The sequence below is a fragment of the Phyllostomus discolor genome, chromosome 5 (genome assembly GCF_004126475.2).
Source record: "Phyllostomus discolor isolate MPI-MPIP mPhyDis1 chromosome 5, mPhyDis1.pri.v3, whole genome shotgun sequence".
NCBI lineage: Eukaryota > Metazoa > Chordata > Mammalia > Chiroptera > Phyllostomidae > Phyllostomus > Phyllostomus discolor.
The window spans coordinates 20925704-20942351 of record NC_040907.2 but is presented as its reverse complement, the minus strand read 5'-3'; the positions used below and the strand labels follow the sequence as shown (position 1 = coordinate 20942351).

The 16648-nt window shown below is 51.0% G+C and overlaps 1 protein-coding gene across 3 annotated transcripts in view; it reads left to right on the top strand.

The window, feature by feature from the left end:
- Nucleotides 1-3973: 3973 nt before the first annotated feature.
- SYNC (syncoilin, intermediate filament protein) overlaps nt 3974-16648 on the top strand; it is a 15329-nt gene continuing 2654 nt past the window's right edge. For all 3 annotated transcript variants that reach the window (XM_036025716.1, XM_036025715.1, XM_036025714.1), the window contains exons 1-3: nt 3974-4127; nt 9605-10922; nt 16432-16556. In XM_036025716.1, coding sequence (XP_035881609.1) covers nt 4075-4127; nt 9605-10922; nt 16432-16556 — 1496 coding nt within the window. In that variant the 5' untranslated portion in view covers nt 3974-4074. The remainder of the gene's footprint in view (nt 4128-9604; nt 10923-16431; nt 16557-16648) is intronic.

Genomic DNA, 16648 nt, shown 5'->3' with positions numbered 1-16648 from the left:
ATATTCCTTAGGCACTCACAAAGTATCAGTGCTTGACTGAATTTTTTTGTATTCTCAGTTCATCCTCACCTGTAAGGTAAAGAGCATTACCCAATTTCACTGAGAAGAAAATAATCTGTGAGGTAGAGTGACTTGCCTAACGTCACACAGTGAGTAAGTGCAGAGGCAGGTTTTAGGCTTAGGCCTGCCGCCTTCAAACCTTGGATTTGAACTCTTGCTCCCTTGAAGCAGTGGGCTGGAGGGCCCTGCTGGGACATCTTTCACCATCTGCCTCTCACCTCCGGATGCTTGGCTGGCACTCTTGGCACACAGAAACTCGGCAGAATGGCCTCCACCTGCACCAGTAATAATGGGGAATGTGCTCCCCTCAGCTTTCAGAACAAGCTCGCTTCCATTTGCTCGTGTGCTGAGCCTCACATTTGACTGTTTTTCACATCAGTCCTGTGAACATAGTATTAACTGCCCGTTTCACAGGCCGGGGACTGTGGTTCAGAAAGGTTGGCTTCACAAGGTCAGGTAAGGCAGGCTCTGGCCTGTGGCGGAAACGGCTGTCCTCTCCTACGGCTCTGCTTCCAAGCTCTCCCTCTGCCAGTCATCGCCTCCACCCTCACAGCCCCCTCCCTGCCCTGTTCTCCTGGCTGGGGTAACCGTAGGCCTATACCTGAGTGAGGTGAGCTAAGAGGGACCTCTGGGGACCCTGACGGGAGTGGTGGCCAGGAGGCCCCAGTTCACCTATCATGGGATTTGATCTGTTCACGACTTTTCTGATTCTGGTTTTGGGTGGTGATTTAGAAAGAGGGTCTCCCCCAAACTCTCTGCCAAGGGCTCATTTTCCCTGGGTGTTGTTCTTACCTTAGGGGTCTCAGCGGGAAACACGGGAACACGCGAAGAATTTGTCAGAAGAGGGTTTAATGAAGGGCCTATTCACAGAGGTGTGGGCAGGAATGAGGAAGCACCTGCGGCTCACGGCAATGGTGTGAAGTCGCTCCCCACAGGCCCGAAGGGTCAAAGGGAAGGAGCCTCGTTAATGAACCTGGGGAGAGGTGTGTCCATGTGTGCAGACCAACCGACAGGAGTTTCGGCTTTTGGGTGGAGGTGCCAAAGTCACAGGGGAAGGGGGGATTGTAAATATTTTGATCTCACTCTCCTCCTTCCCTCTGATCTCCTGCCAGTGTCTCCTATGGCCAAACTTCACCTGAAACCATAAGGCAAGGGGGCCCAGGAGAGACTGTCAGCAGGAATCAGCCCCAGGACACAAACAATGACCCACGACTGGGCGGAGAAGTTGGTCCAGGGCTTCTGTTCCAGGGCTCCGCTTTGTGGAAGGGCGGAGAGATGGTGGCTGTGCTTGCCTTTCCAAGCAGCCTGTGCCTGCTGCAGAACACCCATCCTCATCTGTCCAGGCCCAGGTCACTTTGTCCACGAGGCTGTCCCCGGTCCTGGAGTCTCTCCCAACCCTGGCTTCCCTGGTTCTCAGTGCCTATCACATCACTCAGCTCAGTGACCTGGCATTATTCTCTGCACGGGGTCATCTCCCCAGGAGACAGTCTAGCATCCTCTACCCTGTGAGCTCTTTGCAGGCAGGGGTCTAGGCCACGTGAAGCCATTTGTTCTGACACAGGGCCTGATATGGTCCACGTGCCAGTGTTTGCCACGTGAACTGAATCCTACAGCCCCATCGCCTCACTCTGCTTTGGGGCACACAGTTCAGGCCCATGCGTATGTCTGTTTCCCTGAGTACCCTGGGACTCCTTGGTGGTGAGTGGCCCAGGCCTGGCACACAGCAAGCATCAAATGTTGCCTGAAGTGGCCTAGGTAGGACCATCCTTCTTTCCTTCATTCATTCTACATTTTTATTTTTATTATGTTGAGATCCTACTACATGCTAAGCCCTGTGCTGGGCTGTGAGAACATAGCAGTAAACAAGGCCCGCAAAATCCCTGTCCTCATGGGGCTTCCGTTCCAGTGGGGGAAGCAAAGCAAGGAATTGGGAAGAAACAGCATCATCGCAGATTGTAATGAGCGTTGTACGGAAAACAAACGAAGTGGTGAGATAAACAGTAAGCGGGTGGACATTCATGCGGGGAGGGAACGTACCAGGGAAGGCCTTTCTGAGCAGATGACCTGTAAACTGAGACCGGAAGAAAAGTGGAAACCGAGACATGAAGAGCCGGAAAGGGCGTTCTAGGTAGAGGGAACAGCAAGAACAACGGCCTAGAGGTGCAGGAGTTTCTGGGACCCTGGGGATTCGATGTTTCAGCCTAAAAAGGGCTTGGGCGGGAGACTAGGAGGGATTAAGGAATTCACTCTTGGGGTCTGCCAGGGCCAGATCCTGAGCTAGCAGTGGGGTTTGGAGGGGAAGGGATGACCTTCGTAATACCACCCTCGCTGCCTGTTGCCTAGCACCGACAGCAAACAGTGCTGCTGGCAGGCCTTACCCTCGCCCGCTCCCTGCACTCCCCTCTGACTGGCAGCAGCTGTCAAATGACCAGCAGCTGAGGCTCTGCCAGCCTCCTCCCCTGGAATATTTCAGGGGTAAGTCAGTCAATGACCAGCAGCCTCCAAAACCCAAGTTTTTCTTGTGCATACCTTACAAGGGTGTATTTGACTGCCCTGGATGTTAATCTCCCACCCCCTTGCATTAGACAAAGAGATATAAATATACAGCCCCAGGCAGCGCGCTCAGCTATGTGAATTAATGAACACAGATGCAGGCCCCCCCACACACAGAAGACACTCCTCACATCTGTGTGTAAGCACCCATCCACACACACACATCAGCCCCCTATCAGGCACACAACCACACACAAGACTACATACATGCCCCACCGACACCGTCACAACAGTCGGCTAAACACACAGACACTCCACATCCAGCAGGGTCACCACACACACAGTCACTTCCCCCAGGACTGGACAGTCACACATCCACGGGAACCCCACGGTCACCGGTCACACACGGGCACACAGTCCCACAGTCTCCTGCTCTGCCCACCACACACACAACCAGGGGACGTGCACACAGCCAGCCGTGGGCAGGTTGACACACAACCCACACACATCCAGCACACTGGCAGGGCGCCCCCGTCCGGACCGACTCCAGGCCTCACTGACTGACTGAACCCGCATCCGCAGCCCCGCGGGCACAGTGCAGCCATTCCTCTGCCGTTGAGTCGAAGACCTGCCCAGACAGAGGGGCTCAGTGGAGAAAGGGCCTCAGAAGGCAGAATGCTGTCTCCGGGAGAAACTCCAGTGTTGAAAATTTGACCCGGACCCTGCTGGGCTAAGGACTTGGGGGAGGGGGCTTGCCTTGGAGTGGACAGAAGCAGGGCTGGGTGGGGGTGACAGGTGGAGCAAGCGAGAGACCCCAGGAAACCTCGCAGCCGGGGGATGAAAGCTGTGTTAAATACGGATTCAACCTTATAGGCTTAAACCCCTCCCACACAGACAGTCCTTCCCTAACCCGGGCCACAGTCTCCCAGGGTCCCCGCTGTCCCCAAACGCTTGGGGTGTGGCTGCTAGCCTCCTCTTCCAGCCGCTCAGAACAGCTGCGGCCAGGAGCCTCCCCCCTGAGCGGGTGGGGACCGCCAGGCGCTCAACTGCGGCCGACATCCCCAAGCCCCCAAGCGGACGGGGTTGCTGGGTCCCTCTCAGTCCGCCACCCCAGACCCTGCCCCCTCTCAGGGAAGGTGCTCTCCTGGGGTTGCAGACCCCCCCTCCTTTCCTGACTCTCCGAAACTGGGACCCTTGGAAGGGAACGGTGGAGAGAAAGAAGGTTCGGGAAGATCTTGAGGCTGGCTAATTTTGGAGACGCCAATAACGAACCCCCCACCCCTCACCACACCCCCTCCACCACCCTCCTAGGCTGGTCTCGGGAGGGGCTGCCTCTCCCCGCCCCCCTGGCCGCGCGGCCGGCTCCCTCCTCCCGGGGGCAGGAGCCCGGGCCAAGTGGGCGCGCCCGCCCTGAGCCGGGATCCGGTGTCGGCTGCAGCTGTCAGTGCGGCGGGCGCGGAGCAGGCGGCCGGCGGGGCCGCCTATTAATAACGCGGCCACCCAGCCCGGGGTCGCGCAGCCATGGCCAGCCCGGAGCCCCGGCGCAGCGGGGACGGCGCCGCCCAGGCCGCGAGGTAGGACAGTCCAGGGCCAGCGCGGCCGCCCCTGTGAGGGGCGGGGGGAGGGGGAAGGGCTGGAGGGATTCCCTTCCCCCACCCACCAGCACCTTTCGCCTGGCGTGGGTAGTGGTCCAGCAGGGCGCGGCACGGAGCGAGGCCACCCAGCCAGGGGAGGTGGGGGACTCCGCCCGGGGTCCTGGCATCTCCGTTTGTCAGTGGCTTTTTATAATACCTCCACTCCCGCGGGCCATGAAGAATCAACCCTTTCAACTGTCGGATGCCTTTGGCCCGTAGTGGCCAAAGAAGTTACTTGTTTCTTTCAGCCCTCACCCCAAATACAACGGGAGGTGGAGGCCGTGGGTTGCTGAGTTCACTGTATATGGGAGACGCTTGGTGCAAGGCTGCGCATCCGCCAGCCTGGAATTAAAAGTCTGCTCAGGCAGCTTGCTCTCTGCTGTCTGGGGCCCGGAAAGGGGGGCAGAGTCTAGGGTCCCAGAGCAGCAGGAGGGCCCTGGAGCCGAGGCCGGGCTGCATCCGTCCACACTGTCAGCTTAGCGCTGGCTGGGGGGAGGGACCTGCGGCTGAGGGATCTGGGGCAAGCAGGGAGCACTTCTGCCCCAGGCCAGACTGTGGCCCTGGACTTCCCAGCGGACCAAGAGGTGGAGCTGCACATACACACCCGACACCCCTTCACTGTCACACACGGCACAAAGCTGAGCATAATCTTACGCACACACGCACCTGTACTGCCAGGTCCACGGTCAGACCCACATCAACTCACGCCTGCACAGTGTCACAAACACTTCCCCAGTCACAGCCCTGATAGACAGAGCTGGGAGCTGCTGGCGTCCTCTGGGACAGGGACAGAGTGGCAGAGTCAAGCTGTTTGGGGACCCAGGAAGCCTGAGGTCAAGGGCCCCCGCTGAGCTAGCCCCCTTGCCCGTGGGCCCCCCATCATCTACTTTCCCCCCAGCTGTGCAAAGGCAGCCTCTAGCAGAGGGCTGGCACCCGGGGCGGGGCGACTGAGACAACACGGTGTGTGGTAACAGCACCACCTGGAAGTCAGGAGGCCTGGGTTCTATGTCCAGCTTTGCCACTTGACCTTGGGCAAATTTCCTCCTTGGATCTCAGTCTGTTTTTGCCTGCCTTTCTTTGACAGAGCCACGCCCTGGGGTACAGAGAGCATGAGAACTATACTCGTCCTTAGGAAGTTGACTATCAGGGGAGACAAACACTCCTATACCTCTGTCTCCCCTGGGAGACAATGCACTTCCATAATACAAATACTAGCTGCAGAGATGAGCTGCATACAAAGTGCTTGGAAGACACAAGGATGGGGAGGTGGACTTTAGCAGGGCTTGAATGATGAATAGAAATTTGTTAGGCAAATAGACACAAATAGGTTTTGAGTGCCGCGAGCCAAGCTCTAGAATACCTGCCCTCATTGTTTTACCTCTTTTAGGCCTCGTGCCTATTCTAAGAGGAGAATAGTCAAAAGGAGCTCTGGCTCTGGAGCAGAAGCGCGAGTGAGTTCTTTGCCCTGTTTATGCTTTGGTGACCTCATCTATAAAATGGGGATAACAGCCCTGGCTGGTGTGGCCCAGTGGATTGAGCACCGGCCTGTAAACCAAGGGGTCGCTGGTTTGATTCCCAGTCATGGCACAGGCCTGGGTTGTGGTCCGGATCCCCAGTAGGGGGCGAATGAGAGGCAACCACACATTGATGTTTCTCTCTCTCTCCCTTTCCTTCCCTCCCCCTCTCTCTCTAAAAAATAAACTCTTTAAAAGAAAATGGGGATAACAGATGAGCATCATATAAATGAGTGTTCATGAAAAATGCATGGAATACTGCTTTGAACACAGCTATGACATCCCAGCGGAGGACCCAGCGGGAGGGTGGTGTGGGGGCTGCCTGCTGGGAAAGCAGGGTCTCTGTTGAGGACCAGGGTGGGTTCTGGCTGGCTGAGCAGGTGCATCCTTCCTAGCAATAGGAGCTCCACCTTCCCAGGACTGTTCTCCAGTCAGTGGTATACAATGAACTGTATTTTCTCAGCTGCATCCTATAGACATTGCAGGCTAGGAGTAAGATGTGTAAAAACTAACTCGTGTTCCAGATTGTCAAGCACTGGGTGGGCTCTGAGAGGTAGCACGAGATGAGGCTGGAAAGGTATGTTGGGGCCACATGTTTGAGGGCCTTGACTCCCTGCTAAGCAGCTGGCTGTCTATGGGTGCGGCAGGTGACACGGCTTGCTTTATGCTATAGTCAGCTGAGCATTGCAGAGCACAGACTAGGAGGAGAAGGCCTGCTGAAAGGCAGGATCAAATGTGTATGTGAGAGATGACGACTTGGACTGGGGCCCTGACAGTGGATGGAGAGGGGGTGGGGCCCTGGGACTTTCGGAGACAGAAGGGTCAGTCCCAGCAAGTTGGCTGTAGAGGGAAAGGAAGGAGCTGCTTAGAGATTTCCTGCCACATCAGCCTGGTGTATGGTGATGTGTGTCTCTGAGCTGGAGAATACAGGTGCAGCAAACTCGGGGAGAATAATTTTTTTTAAAGATTTTATTTATTTATTTTTAGAGAGGGAAGGGAGGGAGAGAGAGAGAGAAAAACATCAATGTGTGGTTGCTGGGGGTCATGGCCTGCAACCCAGGCATGTACCCTGACTGGGAATCGAACTTGCAACACTTTGGTTTGCAGCCCGAGCTCAATCCACTGAGCTACGCCAGCCAGGGCTGAGAATGGTTTTTTTCCTCACCCAAGGATCTATTTTTATTGATTTTGGAGAGAGAGGACGGGATAGAAAGATAGAAATATCGATGTGAGAGGAAAGCATCAGTCGGCTGTCTCCCACATGTGTCCTGACCGGGAGTCAGACCCACAACCTAGGTGGTGCCCTGGCCTAGGGCTGAACCCACGATCTCTTTGATATACAGGATGATGCTCCAACCCACTGAGCTACCTGGCCAGGGTGGGAGAATAATAATTTAGGCCAGTTGAGTTTGAGGTACCAAGAAACATCTGGTAAAAATATCTGGGAAACACTTCCTCTCTGGCAAAGTGATGCGAGTGGCTGTAGAGGTTGTCTTAAACTTTCTGGTTCTAGTTCTGGTTCTGGTTCTGGTTCTGGTGTGGGTGCCAGGTTGAACGAAGCCAATGGTGTCTGGTGCCTGCTAAGCCAGACTTTTATAGTTTCCAGAAGGCCAACATGAAAAAACAGAAGGGAGCCAGAGATTCCTGGGGTGTTAGAGTACAGGATGATGTAGAGTAAAAACAATCTTTTTCGGGAACTTGGAGTTAAGACATAGAGTTTATAACCTGGACACAAGTAGGTCTTTTCAAGACAGATCAATCAAATTCTTTGGTATGTGTGACTTTTGTTTTATTTTATTTTTTAAAAAACATTTTATTTATTTACTTTCAGAGACAGGGGAAGGGAGGGAGAAAGAGAGAGAGAAACATCGATGTACAAGAGGCACACCAGATGTTTGCCTCTCACACGCCCCCCACTGGGGACCTGGCCCACAACCCAGGCATGTGCCCTGACCAGGAGCTGAACCGGCGACCCCTCGGTTCCTAGGTCAGCATTCAGTCCACTGAGCCACACCGGCCAGGGATCTTTTATACTTTATATCTTTAAAAAAATTTCTTGAAAGCTATAGTCAAATTTAGTCTATTTTATAACTGGTGTACATTAAATACTTGAGTTTCCATGAGCAAATTTCTTTATCTCTTTTAACCTGTTTCCTTATCTGTAAAATGGGGATAAATGTAACTACCTCATAGAATTGTTATGAGGACTGAATGAGTTGAGCATTTAGAATAGGGCCTGGAACACATAAGACCTAAGAACTGTAGGAGTATAATAATTATTATTTCCATGGAAGTTTATATTTTCAAATAATTGCTCAGAGATCCAAGGTAGGTAAGATGCATTTGAAACAGGAAAGGCCAAAGCCACTGGAGGGCCAAAGAAGCAGTGGGGCATTCTGAAAGGGTCAGGCCAGATCCCCACCCCTCAGACCACTTATGACCCGGTCAGGCCGGTTTCCAGCCCACTGGACTGCCTATGACTCAGTTGTCCCGACCCGCTTGGTAGCCCGAGGCTTAATCGAAATTCTCTCCCACGGAGCAAAATAGACACTTGGTGCCAGCCACAATAGCTGGTGGCCAGACTGACCCTCTAGTACCTGGGAACAGCCCGGCCCTTTACCTAACTCGTTGCCCCAGTTCACATCCTGGAAGAACAAGAGACTAACCCCTTCCTTACCCTCTCACAAACCCTGGCACTTTTTCTTTAAAAAACCCCACTCCTGCCTTCACCCGGTGCTGGAGTCCACCCCGACTCAGCCCGCTCTCAGCGCAGCATCAAATAAAGGCACTTGGCTCAGACCTCCCGGTTCCTCCTGCCTCTATTTCTCGTGAATTTCTAACACGTTCCTTGACAGGAACTGATTGAGCTAGCAGGCAATAGGCTGCTGAGTTATGGGCCTCGTTTGTTAGAATTACAGAACCTGTATTCAAGAGCCTTCACAGGCTAGAAGAACGAGCCAGTCCTAACAAGATGATTGAACCCTGGCTGGTGTGGCTCAGTGGATTGAGGGCCAACCTACAAACCAAAGGGTCACTGGTTGGATTCCCAGTCTAGGCATGTTCCTGGGTTGCAGGCCAGGTCCCCAGTAGGGGGCGTGCGAGGGGCAACCATGCATTGATGTTTCTCTCCCTCTCTCCCTCCCTTTCCCTCTCTCTAAAAACAAATAAATAAAACCTTTTAAATGGAAACAACAACAACAACAAACAAACCCTGACATTTTACAGGAACCAGAGATATGGTTTAAAATCACTTGCTGTGAAATAGCCTGAAGGGTTTTAGTCAAACAAGCATTTGTCAAGAATATGATGGAGCCACCCTATAAGCTAAGGGAATCTCAGCTGCATCAATGGGAGTTTAGTGTCCAGAGACCGACTGCTCAGAGCACACCTGCGTACTGCTCCCATCCCCATCCCCAAGGGACAGTGACAGTGTGGGGCCTGGTCAGAAGGAGGTGACCCAAATGAGGAGGGCACTTGAAACCTTGGAATGCATGGAGCAACTGAGACATAAGTTAGTTCTCTTTAAGTGTTTAGAGAACTTACGTGGAAAAGATTTATCTGATTCTAGAAAGAAGAATCAGGTCCAGATAAAAATTACAGGGAAGAAAGTTTTACCCTTACACTCAACCTTAGAGTGTTATGATAGTGAAACAAATAGTGGTGGCTCAGGTGCGAGCTTCCTGTCCTCGAAGGTGTGTAAGTGGAGACGAGACATTGACATCGTGGGTGTGCTGTCAGAGGGTCTAAGCAATGGGCTGTGTGGGGACAGCTCTGTGGAGGGAAGGGAGCAGACGAGCGCCCAGAAGTGAGAACCAGACACCCCCTGGGCCTGGGTCTGATGGCTCCAGTCACGAACCACCTGGGATCATGGCTGCCCGCTCACGCTTCCCCTTTCGCTTGCAGGGGAACAGGGGCGGAGGCCACTTCTTCTTTTCAAGAGGAGAAGCACTCTGAGTCCCTGGATGAGGAGGGGCCCTTGGACCCAGAAGTTGCTCTGTCTTTGGAGGGGACCTTAGACTTGGAAGACATTCTCTACCTGGGGGCCGCAGGTGACTTTGATGACATATTGTACGTGGAAGAGACTGAGGATCCCGAGGAGACTCTGCACATTGAGGAGATCAGGCAGCCAAAGGAGCCCCTGTGTGCGGAAGAACCTGTGAGGCCGGAGGAGACACAGCACGCGGAGGAGCCTGTGAAGCCAGAGGAGACTGTGAAGCCAGAGGAGACGCTGTGTGCAGAGGAGACTGTGAAGCCGGAGGAGACGCTGTGTGCAGAGGAGACTGTGAAGCCGGAGGAGACGCTGTGTGCAGAGGAGACTGTGAAGCCGGAGGAGACGCTGTGTGCAGAGGAGACCGTGAAGCCGGAGGAGACAAGCCCAGAGCAGACGGCTTATGGGGGAGAGACACTCACAGACGCAGAGAAACCTAACCCGGCGGAGGAGAGCCTCGAATTCGGATCCGGGCCTACTCCCAGCCCAGAGGAGAGCCTGAGCATAGAGGACCTGGAATTGCTGGAGGGGCGTTTCCAGCAATGTGTCCAAGCTGTGGCCCAGCTGGAAGAGGAGAGGGATCAGCTCATTCATGAGCTTGTGTTGCTCCGGGAGCCGGCCCTCCAGGAGGTGCAACAAGTCCATCAGGACATCCTGGCTGCCTACAAACTGCATGCTCAAGCAGAGCTGGAGCGGGACGGGCTACGGGAGGAGATCCGGCTGGTCAAGCAGAAGCTCTTCAAGGTGACAAAGGAATGTGTGGCCTACCAATACCAGCTGGAGTGCCGCCGGCAGGACGTGGCCCAGTTTGCCGATTTCCGGGAAGTGCTGACTGCACGGGCAGCCCAGCTCTCGGAGGAACTGGCCCAGCTCCGGGATGCCTGTCAGAAGCAGAAGGAGCAGTTAAGGCAACAACTAGAAGCACCTCCGAGCCAGGGGGATGGGCACTTCCTGCAGGAGAGCCGGCGGCTCTCGGCCCAGTTTGAGAATCTCATGGCAGAGAGCCGCCAGGGCCTGGAGGAGGAGTATGAGCCTCAGCTGCTGCGGCTCCTGGAGAGGAAAGAAGCTGCTGCCAAAGCCCTGCAGAAAACGCAGGCGGAGATCCAGGAGATGAAGGAGGCTCTGAGACCCCTGCAAGCAGAGGTCCGGCAGCTCCAGCTCCAGAACAGGAACCTGGAGGACCAGATCACACTTGTGAGGCAAAAACGGGACGAGGAGGTGCAGCAGTACAGGGTAGGCCCGCCGGACACGAAGGGGATTGTGGTCTTTTAGCCTGGGGAAGGAAAAGGTGCCGGGAGTCAGATGTCTTTTGGGAGGAAGGATGTTGAAGAACAATTTATTCTTTGGGGCCATTCACTCACGTCCTCACCACATTCTTCCTTTAGTGCGTTCAGGCCTGTCCTGGGGCTGAAAAGGATCTGCACTCTTAGTTCACCCCACTTTTACACCAGTTATCTCATTTGGTCTGCTCATTAATCCTCCAAGCCGTGTGTGCGTGCATGTGTGTGTGTGTGTGTGTGTGTGTGAGATAGAGGAAACTGAGGCCCAGTGAGCCAGAGTAACTTGAACCCTGGTCTGACCAACCCCAAACATGTCAGTGTTCTTTCCACGGCACAATTTTCCAATTCTAAGTGAGCGACACCTTACAGAGAGCAAGAGGGAACAAGGCAAGTTGAAATTCGTTCATTCTTTCCCCTCCCCCGAAATGCAACCTCAGGTGCCGCGTATCTGAGCTCTGCCTTGAAGTTTTCCGGTCTTAAAACTGGCATGAAACCTATAAATCTCTACTCCTTATTTTCCTTTTTTGTGCATTTGTCACCATTTCACTTGCATTCAGGTTACTTCTGATGAATTGTGAGCCAGCTCTAATCCCTTTATGGAACAGTGGGATATAAATATTCGTGAATAAACAACATCTCCCACAGGCTGGGAGCTTTTGGAAGGTAGGGAGTATGTTTTACCTACCTCTGCCTCTCTGGCTCGGAGTGCGTGTCAGTTAAATCTTGGCTTAAGTGCTGCTGGGCACTGTAGGATTAGTGTGGTGCCTTTCAGAGCAGTATTTTTGACAAAACTTAAACACCTTAGCCATGGCTGGTGTGGCTCAGTGGGTTGAGCATTGAACTGCAACCCAAAAGGTTGCCAGTTTGATTCCCAGTCAGAGCACATGCCTGGGTTGTGGGCCAGGTCCCCCATGGGGATGGGCGAGGGGCAACCGATGTTTTTTCCTCTCTTTCGCCCTCCCTTCCCCTCTCTCTGAAAATAAACAAAATCTTAAAACAAACAAACAAATAAACAAACAAACATCTTATGCCTTCCCAGACATCCTGATACATCCTTAAGGGAACATGTCCTCTGTTAAAAAGGACTTCATTCATTTTACTCAAGCTTTCTATCTATGGCTTGTGTTATGAAAACAGTAGGGGTTTTTGGTGATAATATTGAATGTTTTCAAACAATGCATATGTGTAGTATCCTCTCCCTGACCCCCATTGCTTTTTCATTGGTTCATGATGCAGTGAAAGGGCACTTATTTTACTGGCTCACACTCAAATACACATTACATTAATTGTAATCCAGGATAGAAAGTAACATGTGATTTAAGAGAGGTGCGGGTAAGAGTGCTATGGAAAAGTGAGATTATTTTTTTGCTATGGGTTACATCAGAGAACGCTTTGTGGAAGAAGACATGTTGTTTGAGCTAGGTATTGAAGTATAGGCAAGATTTAGACCAGTGTTGTCCAAAAGAAATATGATGCGAGCCCCATATATAATTTAAAGGTTTCTGAAAGTGACATTAAAAAAGTAGAGAGAAGTAGGTGAAGGTAATCTTAATGTATTTTATTTAGCCCGATATATCCGAAATGCACTTAGTAACTTGGCCGCCTGTGAGAGGGGAAAAGCTGAAAGGTAGGCTGAACCGTAAAGGTAGGTAGGGGCAGATCACAGTGAACTTTGCAATCAGACTAGGGAGTCTGGACTTTGTTCAGTGGTCAGTTGCATCATTAAAGGTATTTAAATTAACCAATGTTATCCCAATAAACTTAATTTAGAAAATAAAAACGTAAAAGTATTCAACATGATTGTTCCTTACTTTTAGAAAAAGTACTGGTGGCAGTGAGTAAAACGGGCTAGAGGCCCAGAGGCAAGGGAGATCCACTGGGCAGCTGCCGTAGGTAAGAGGAAACAATGACAGTGGGAACAGGAGGAAGAGCATGGACGCAAGAACAAGTGTGCATGAGCTTGGCCATTGAACGAAGGGAGCAGAGACGTGAGAAGTCAAAGAGGATGTTGAGACGGCAGGCAAGGGTGACTAGGATGGTGGTGCCATACATGGGGGATCATCTGGATTTGTTTTGTTTTATTTTTAGAGAGATGGGAAGAGAGGGAGAAAGAGAGAAACATCGACTGGTCGCCTCTCACACCCGGGGGAACTGGTCCGCAACCCAGGCATGTGCCCTGACCCAGAATCGAACCAGTGACCCTTTGGTTCAGAGGCCAGCGCTCAGTCCACTGAGCCACACCAGTCAGAGCTTTGGATTCATTTTCTAACGCAGTACTTGATTTGTAGAGTCTTTCTTCCCTGTGATTTTTATCACTGTACTGGATTTGTTCAGAGTTGATGATTGCTCAACTTTCCATAAATCGTTCTATGAAGAACACTCTTGATGAGTGTCTCCCATCACTTTACCATAATTAAAGTAGGAATTAAGGTATGAAGCAGCTAATTCGGTCTGAAATGGCTTCCTGTTTGCCGAAGGTCACTTATGACACCTGATTACTTTTTGTTTTTAAAGATTTTATTTATTTATTTTTAGAGAAGGAAGGGAGGGAGAAAGAGAGAGAGAGAGAGAGAGAGAAACATCAATGTACGGTTGCTGGGGGTCATGGCCTGCAACCCAGGCATGTACCCTGACTGGGAATCGAACCTGCGACACTTTGGTTCGCAGCCCGCGCTCAGTCCACCGAGCTACACCAGCCAGGGCTACTTTTTCAAAGGCACACTTCGCTCTTGCAATTGTGAGCGCTGCCTCTTTCGTGTATTCATTGAACAGATATTGTGCATGAGCATATTCTAAGCAGAGGGGAACGCTTGTACGAAAGCATGAAAACACAAAAAGACACTTTACAGGAGGTGAGGGTGGCTGGGTCATAAGGAATGTGAGGAAAGCGACAAGGCTGGAGAGAAGCAACATGTAACAGGGCTTTATGTAATCTTTAGGGAAGTGGTTTTCAAAAAGAGGTTTACTTCAAAGCCACAGACGCTTTCCCCAAAAAAGAATTGTATATGGAATGCCAATATATAAAAACAGCAAAAGTGGAGCTACTGCCTAATTAAAGTGGCAGGGGCACCCCATGTTGGCCTCCTGGGGTATCATGGGAAAGTTTGAAGACCACTAAAGAGCCTACATATATGCAGGTGAAAGAAAAAAAATGCATTAAGAATGTGAACTCTAAGCCAATGGCAAGACCTACTTCTACCACTTCCTAACTGGGCAACTTTGGACAACTTTCTTAACCCACGTGACTCTGCTCCCACATGTATAATATATGTCATAGACTTTTGCAAGGAATGAGCTAGTTAATATTTGTAAAGTACTTGCAAGTGGTGCCTGGCACATAGATAGGCATGTGCTTTTGAAAGTGACAGTGTGGTGGGTGGACTGAAAAAGCCTGATGGGCAACTTAGACCTTTTGAGGGGAGGTAGTATGAGATTCGTGGAGTAAAACGGGTAGGATTTGGACTGGCTACAGTGGGAGGCGAAGAATTCGCTGGGAATGATCTGTTTTTGACCGGAAGCTGGTAGGGTGCCAATGCTGAAATATGGAATATGCTCACTGTCTGCAAGCTTTACACCAACAAGCATTATGTGTAGGGTGCTAAGAGTCAGGAACCTGTGATCTGATTGGGGGTTAGACATGCATTTGAAAGACAGGTGATAATGGAACAGCAGATGCCGTCTGGGTGACGGAAGTGGCGGAAGCAAAGGCACAGAGATCTGAGTCGGTCAGGCTGGATCAGCGCTGTCCAATACGAGTCTCACGCAAGACACTGATGTCACTTAAAATTTCTAGTGACCATACCAAAAAAAAAAAAAAGAAACTGGTGAAATTAATATTTTATGTGATCCAGCATGTAAAAACTTTAACATTTCAACAACCAGTATCAAAATTTGAGGTATTTTATGTTTGTGCCAAGTCTTAGAAATCTGCTTACACTTATAGCACATCTGAGTTTGGACAAGTCACGCTTCAAGTTCTCACAGCCACATGTGGCTAGTGACTGTCATACCAGACAGTGCAGGCTGGGGGCAGTGTTCACATGTAAGAGTCATGGAGGCTCTGGTTAGAGACAGGGGTCAAACTAGAGGGGGTCTGAAGGCCCCACTAAAGGAAGTGGGAAGTGTTTGGAAGACTGGGATGAAGCAGTTTTTAGAAAGTTAATCCAGTGGTGCTACATAGGATTAAGGCTGGAGATTGGTCCTTAATGCCAGTCACTGTAGCCACATGTCCTTCACTCTGTAACACTGTTTCTCCCTGTCAAAGCACTGATGGTGTAAACTGCCTTCTCAAGCATGTACGGTACTTTGGTGCCTCGCCAACATGACAGGTTTGCTAGCGGGGCTTGGGAAATTGGGGCACAGAGGTATGCAGGTGCTTTCCTTTAGATGACATGCTTAGACGGTGAGGCCGCACCATTGTGTGGTGCCAAAGCGCGGAGAGGCACTAAACAAAGGCCTTTGATAATGTTTATTTAAGTTGAGATTCAGCCAGAGTATCAACCATTGCAGATTGATGTACCACAGGGAAATCAAGGATGACTCAGAGAACAAATTTAGATCCTTGCAGTAACAGCATCTACCCAAACTGGATTTCACTTACTATTCTCCAAAATTCGAGAAGACACTGCCCCTTTAAAATATGCCTTCCAGCTCCCTCGTTTCCTAAGGATCCACGCCAGCTAGCAACTAACACCAGACTGATTTGCTGACATCTTCCTTACCTCATTGTTCAGGCATTAACTCTCAGCAGCAACCATTTGCAGAATGCATCCTGCCTGGTGTGGGCAAAATGGGGAGTGGACAGTTATCTGAAAGCTCCAAGGGGCCTCCAGGGCATAGCATCTTCTTCTAAATTAACATTAAAAACAAAACAAAACAAAACAAAAAAACAAGCCCTGGCTGGCGTAGCTCAGTGGATTAAGTGCGGGCTGTGAACCAAAGTATCGCAGGTTTGATTCCCAGCCAGGGCACATGCCAAGGTTGCAGGCCACGGCCCCCAGCAACCGCACATTGATGTTCCTCTCTCTCCCTCTCTTTCTCCCTCCCTTCCCTCTCTAAAAATAAATAAATAAGTCTTAAAACAAAAACAAATTCAGGCTTAATCGAAACAAACTTGCATACAGAACAAGAAGCCTATAAAATTCTCAGATCACCAAGTAGAGGATCAAATTCCTCCCCAACACTTCTTAAAATTGTTAAACTAAAAAGTCTGAGTATCTGTCTACCCCTCCATAGCAGGATGCTATTAAGAAGTAAGCTGCAGTTAACAGACAAGACTCCTTTCAGGTCACCATCTTCAAATAGAGTATTACTGTGTCAGAACACAACCTCTTGAATCCGTTTCAACGACGATGCTACGAAGATTAAACAATAGACAAGGAAGTGCTTTGTAAACTGCCAACGGACAATGTAAGATGTTTATTGTTTGGCTCATCAGGTATGTTCTTGGCCCTCTAATGCAGGAACAGCTGGAGAAAATGGAAGAACGACAGAGGCAGTTAAGAAGTGGGGTGCAGCTCCAGCAACAGAAGAACAAAGAGATGGAGCAGCTAAGGATCAGCCTTGCTGAAGAGCTCTCAACTTACAAGTCAGTTTTTGCCGCTACCCCAATCTCAGCTAAGGCTGGCCAAGTGGCTGGTGGGCAGGGGCAGATGTTGTTTAAGGGAAATTTCATTCAAG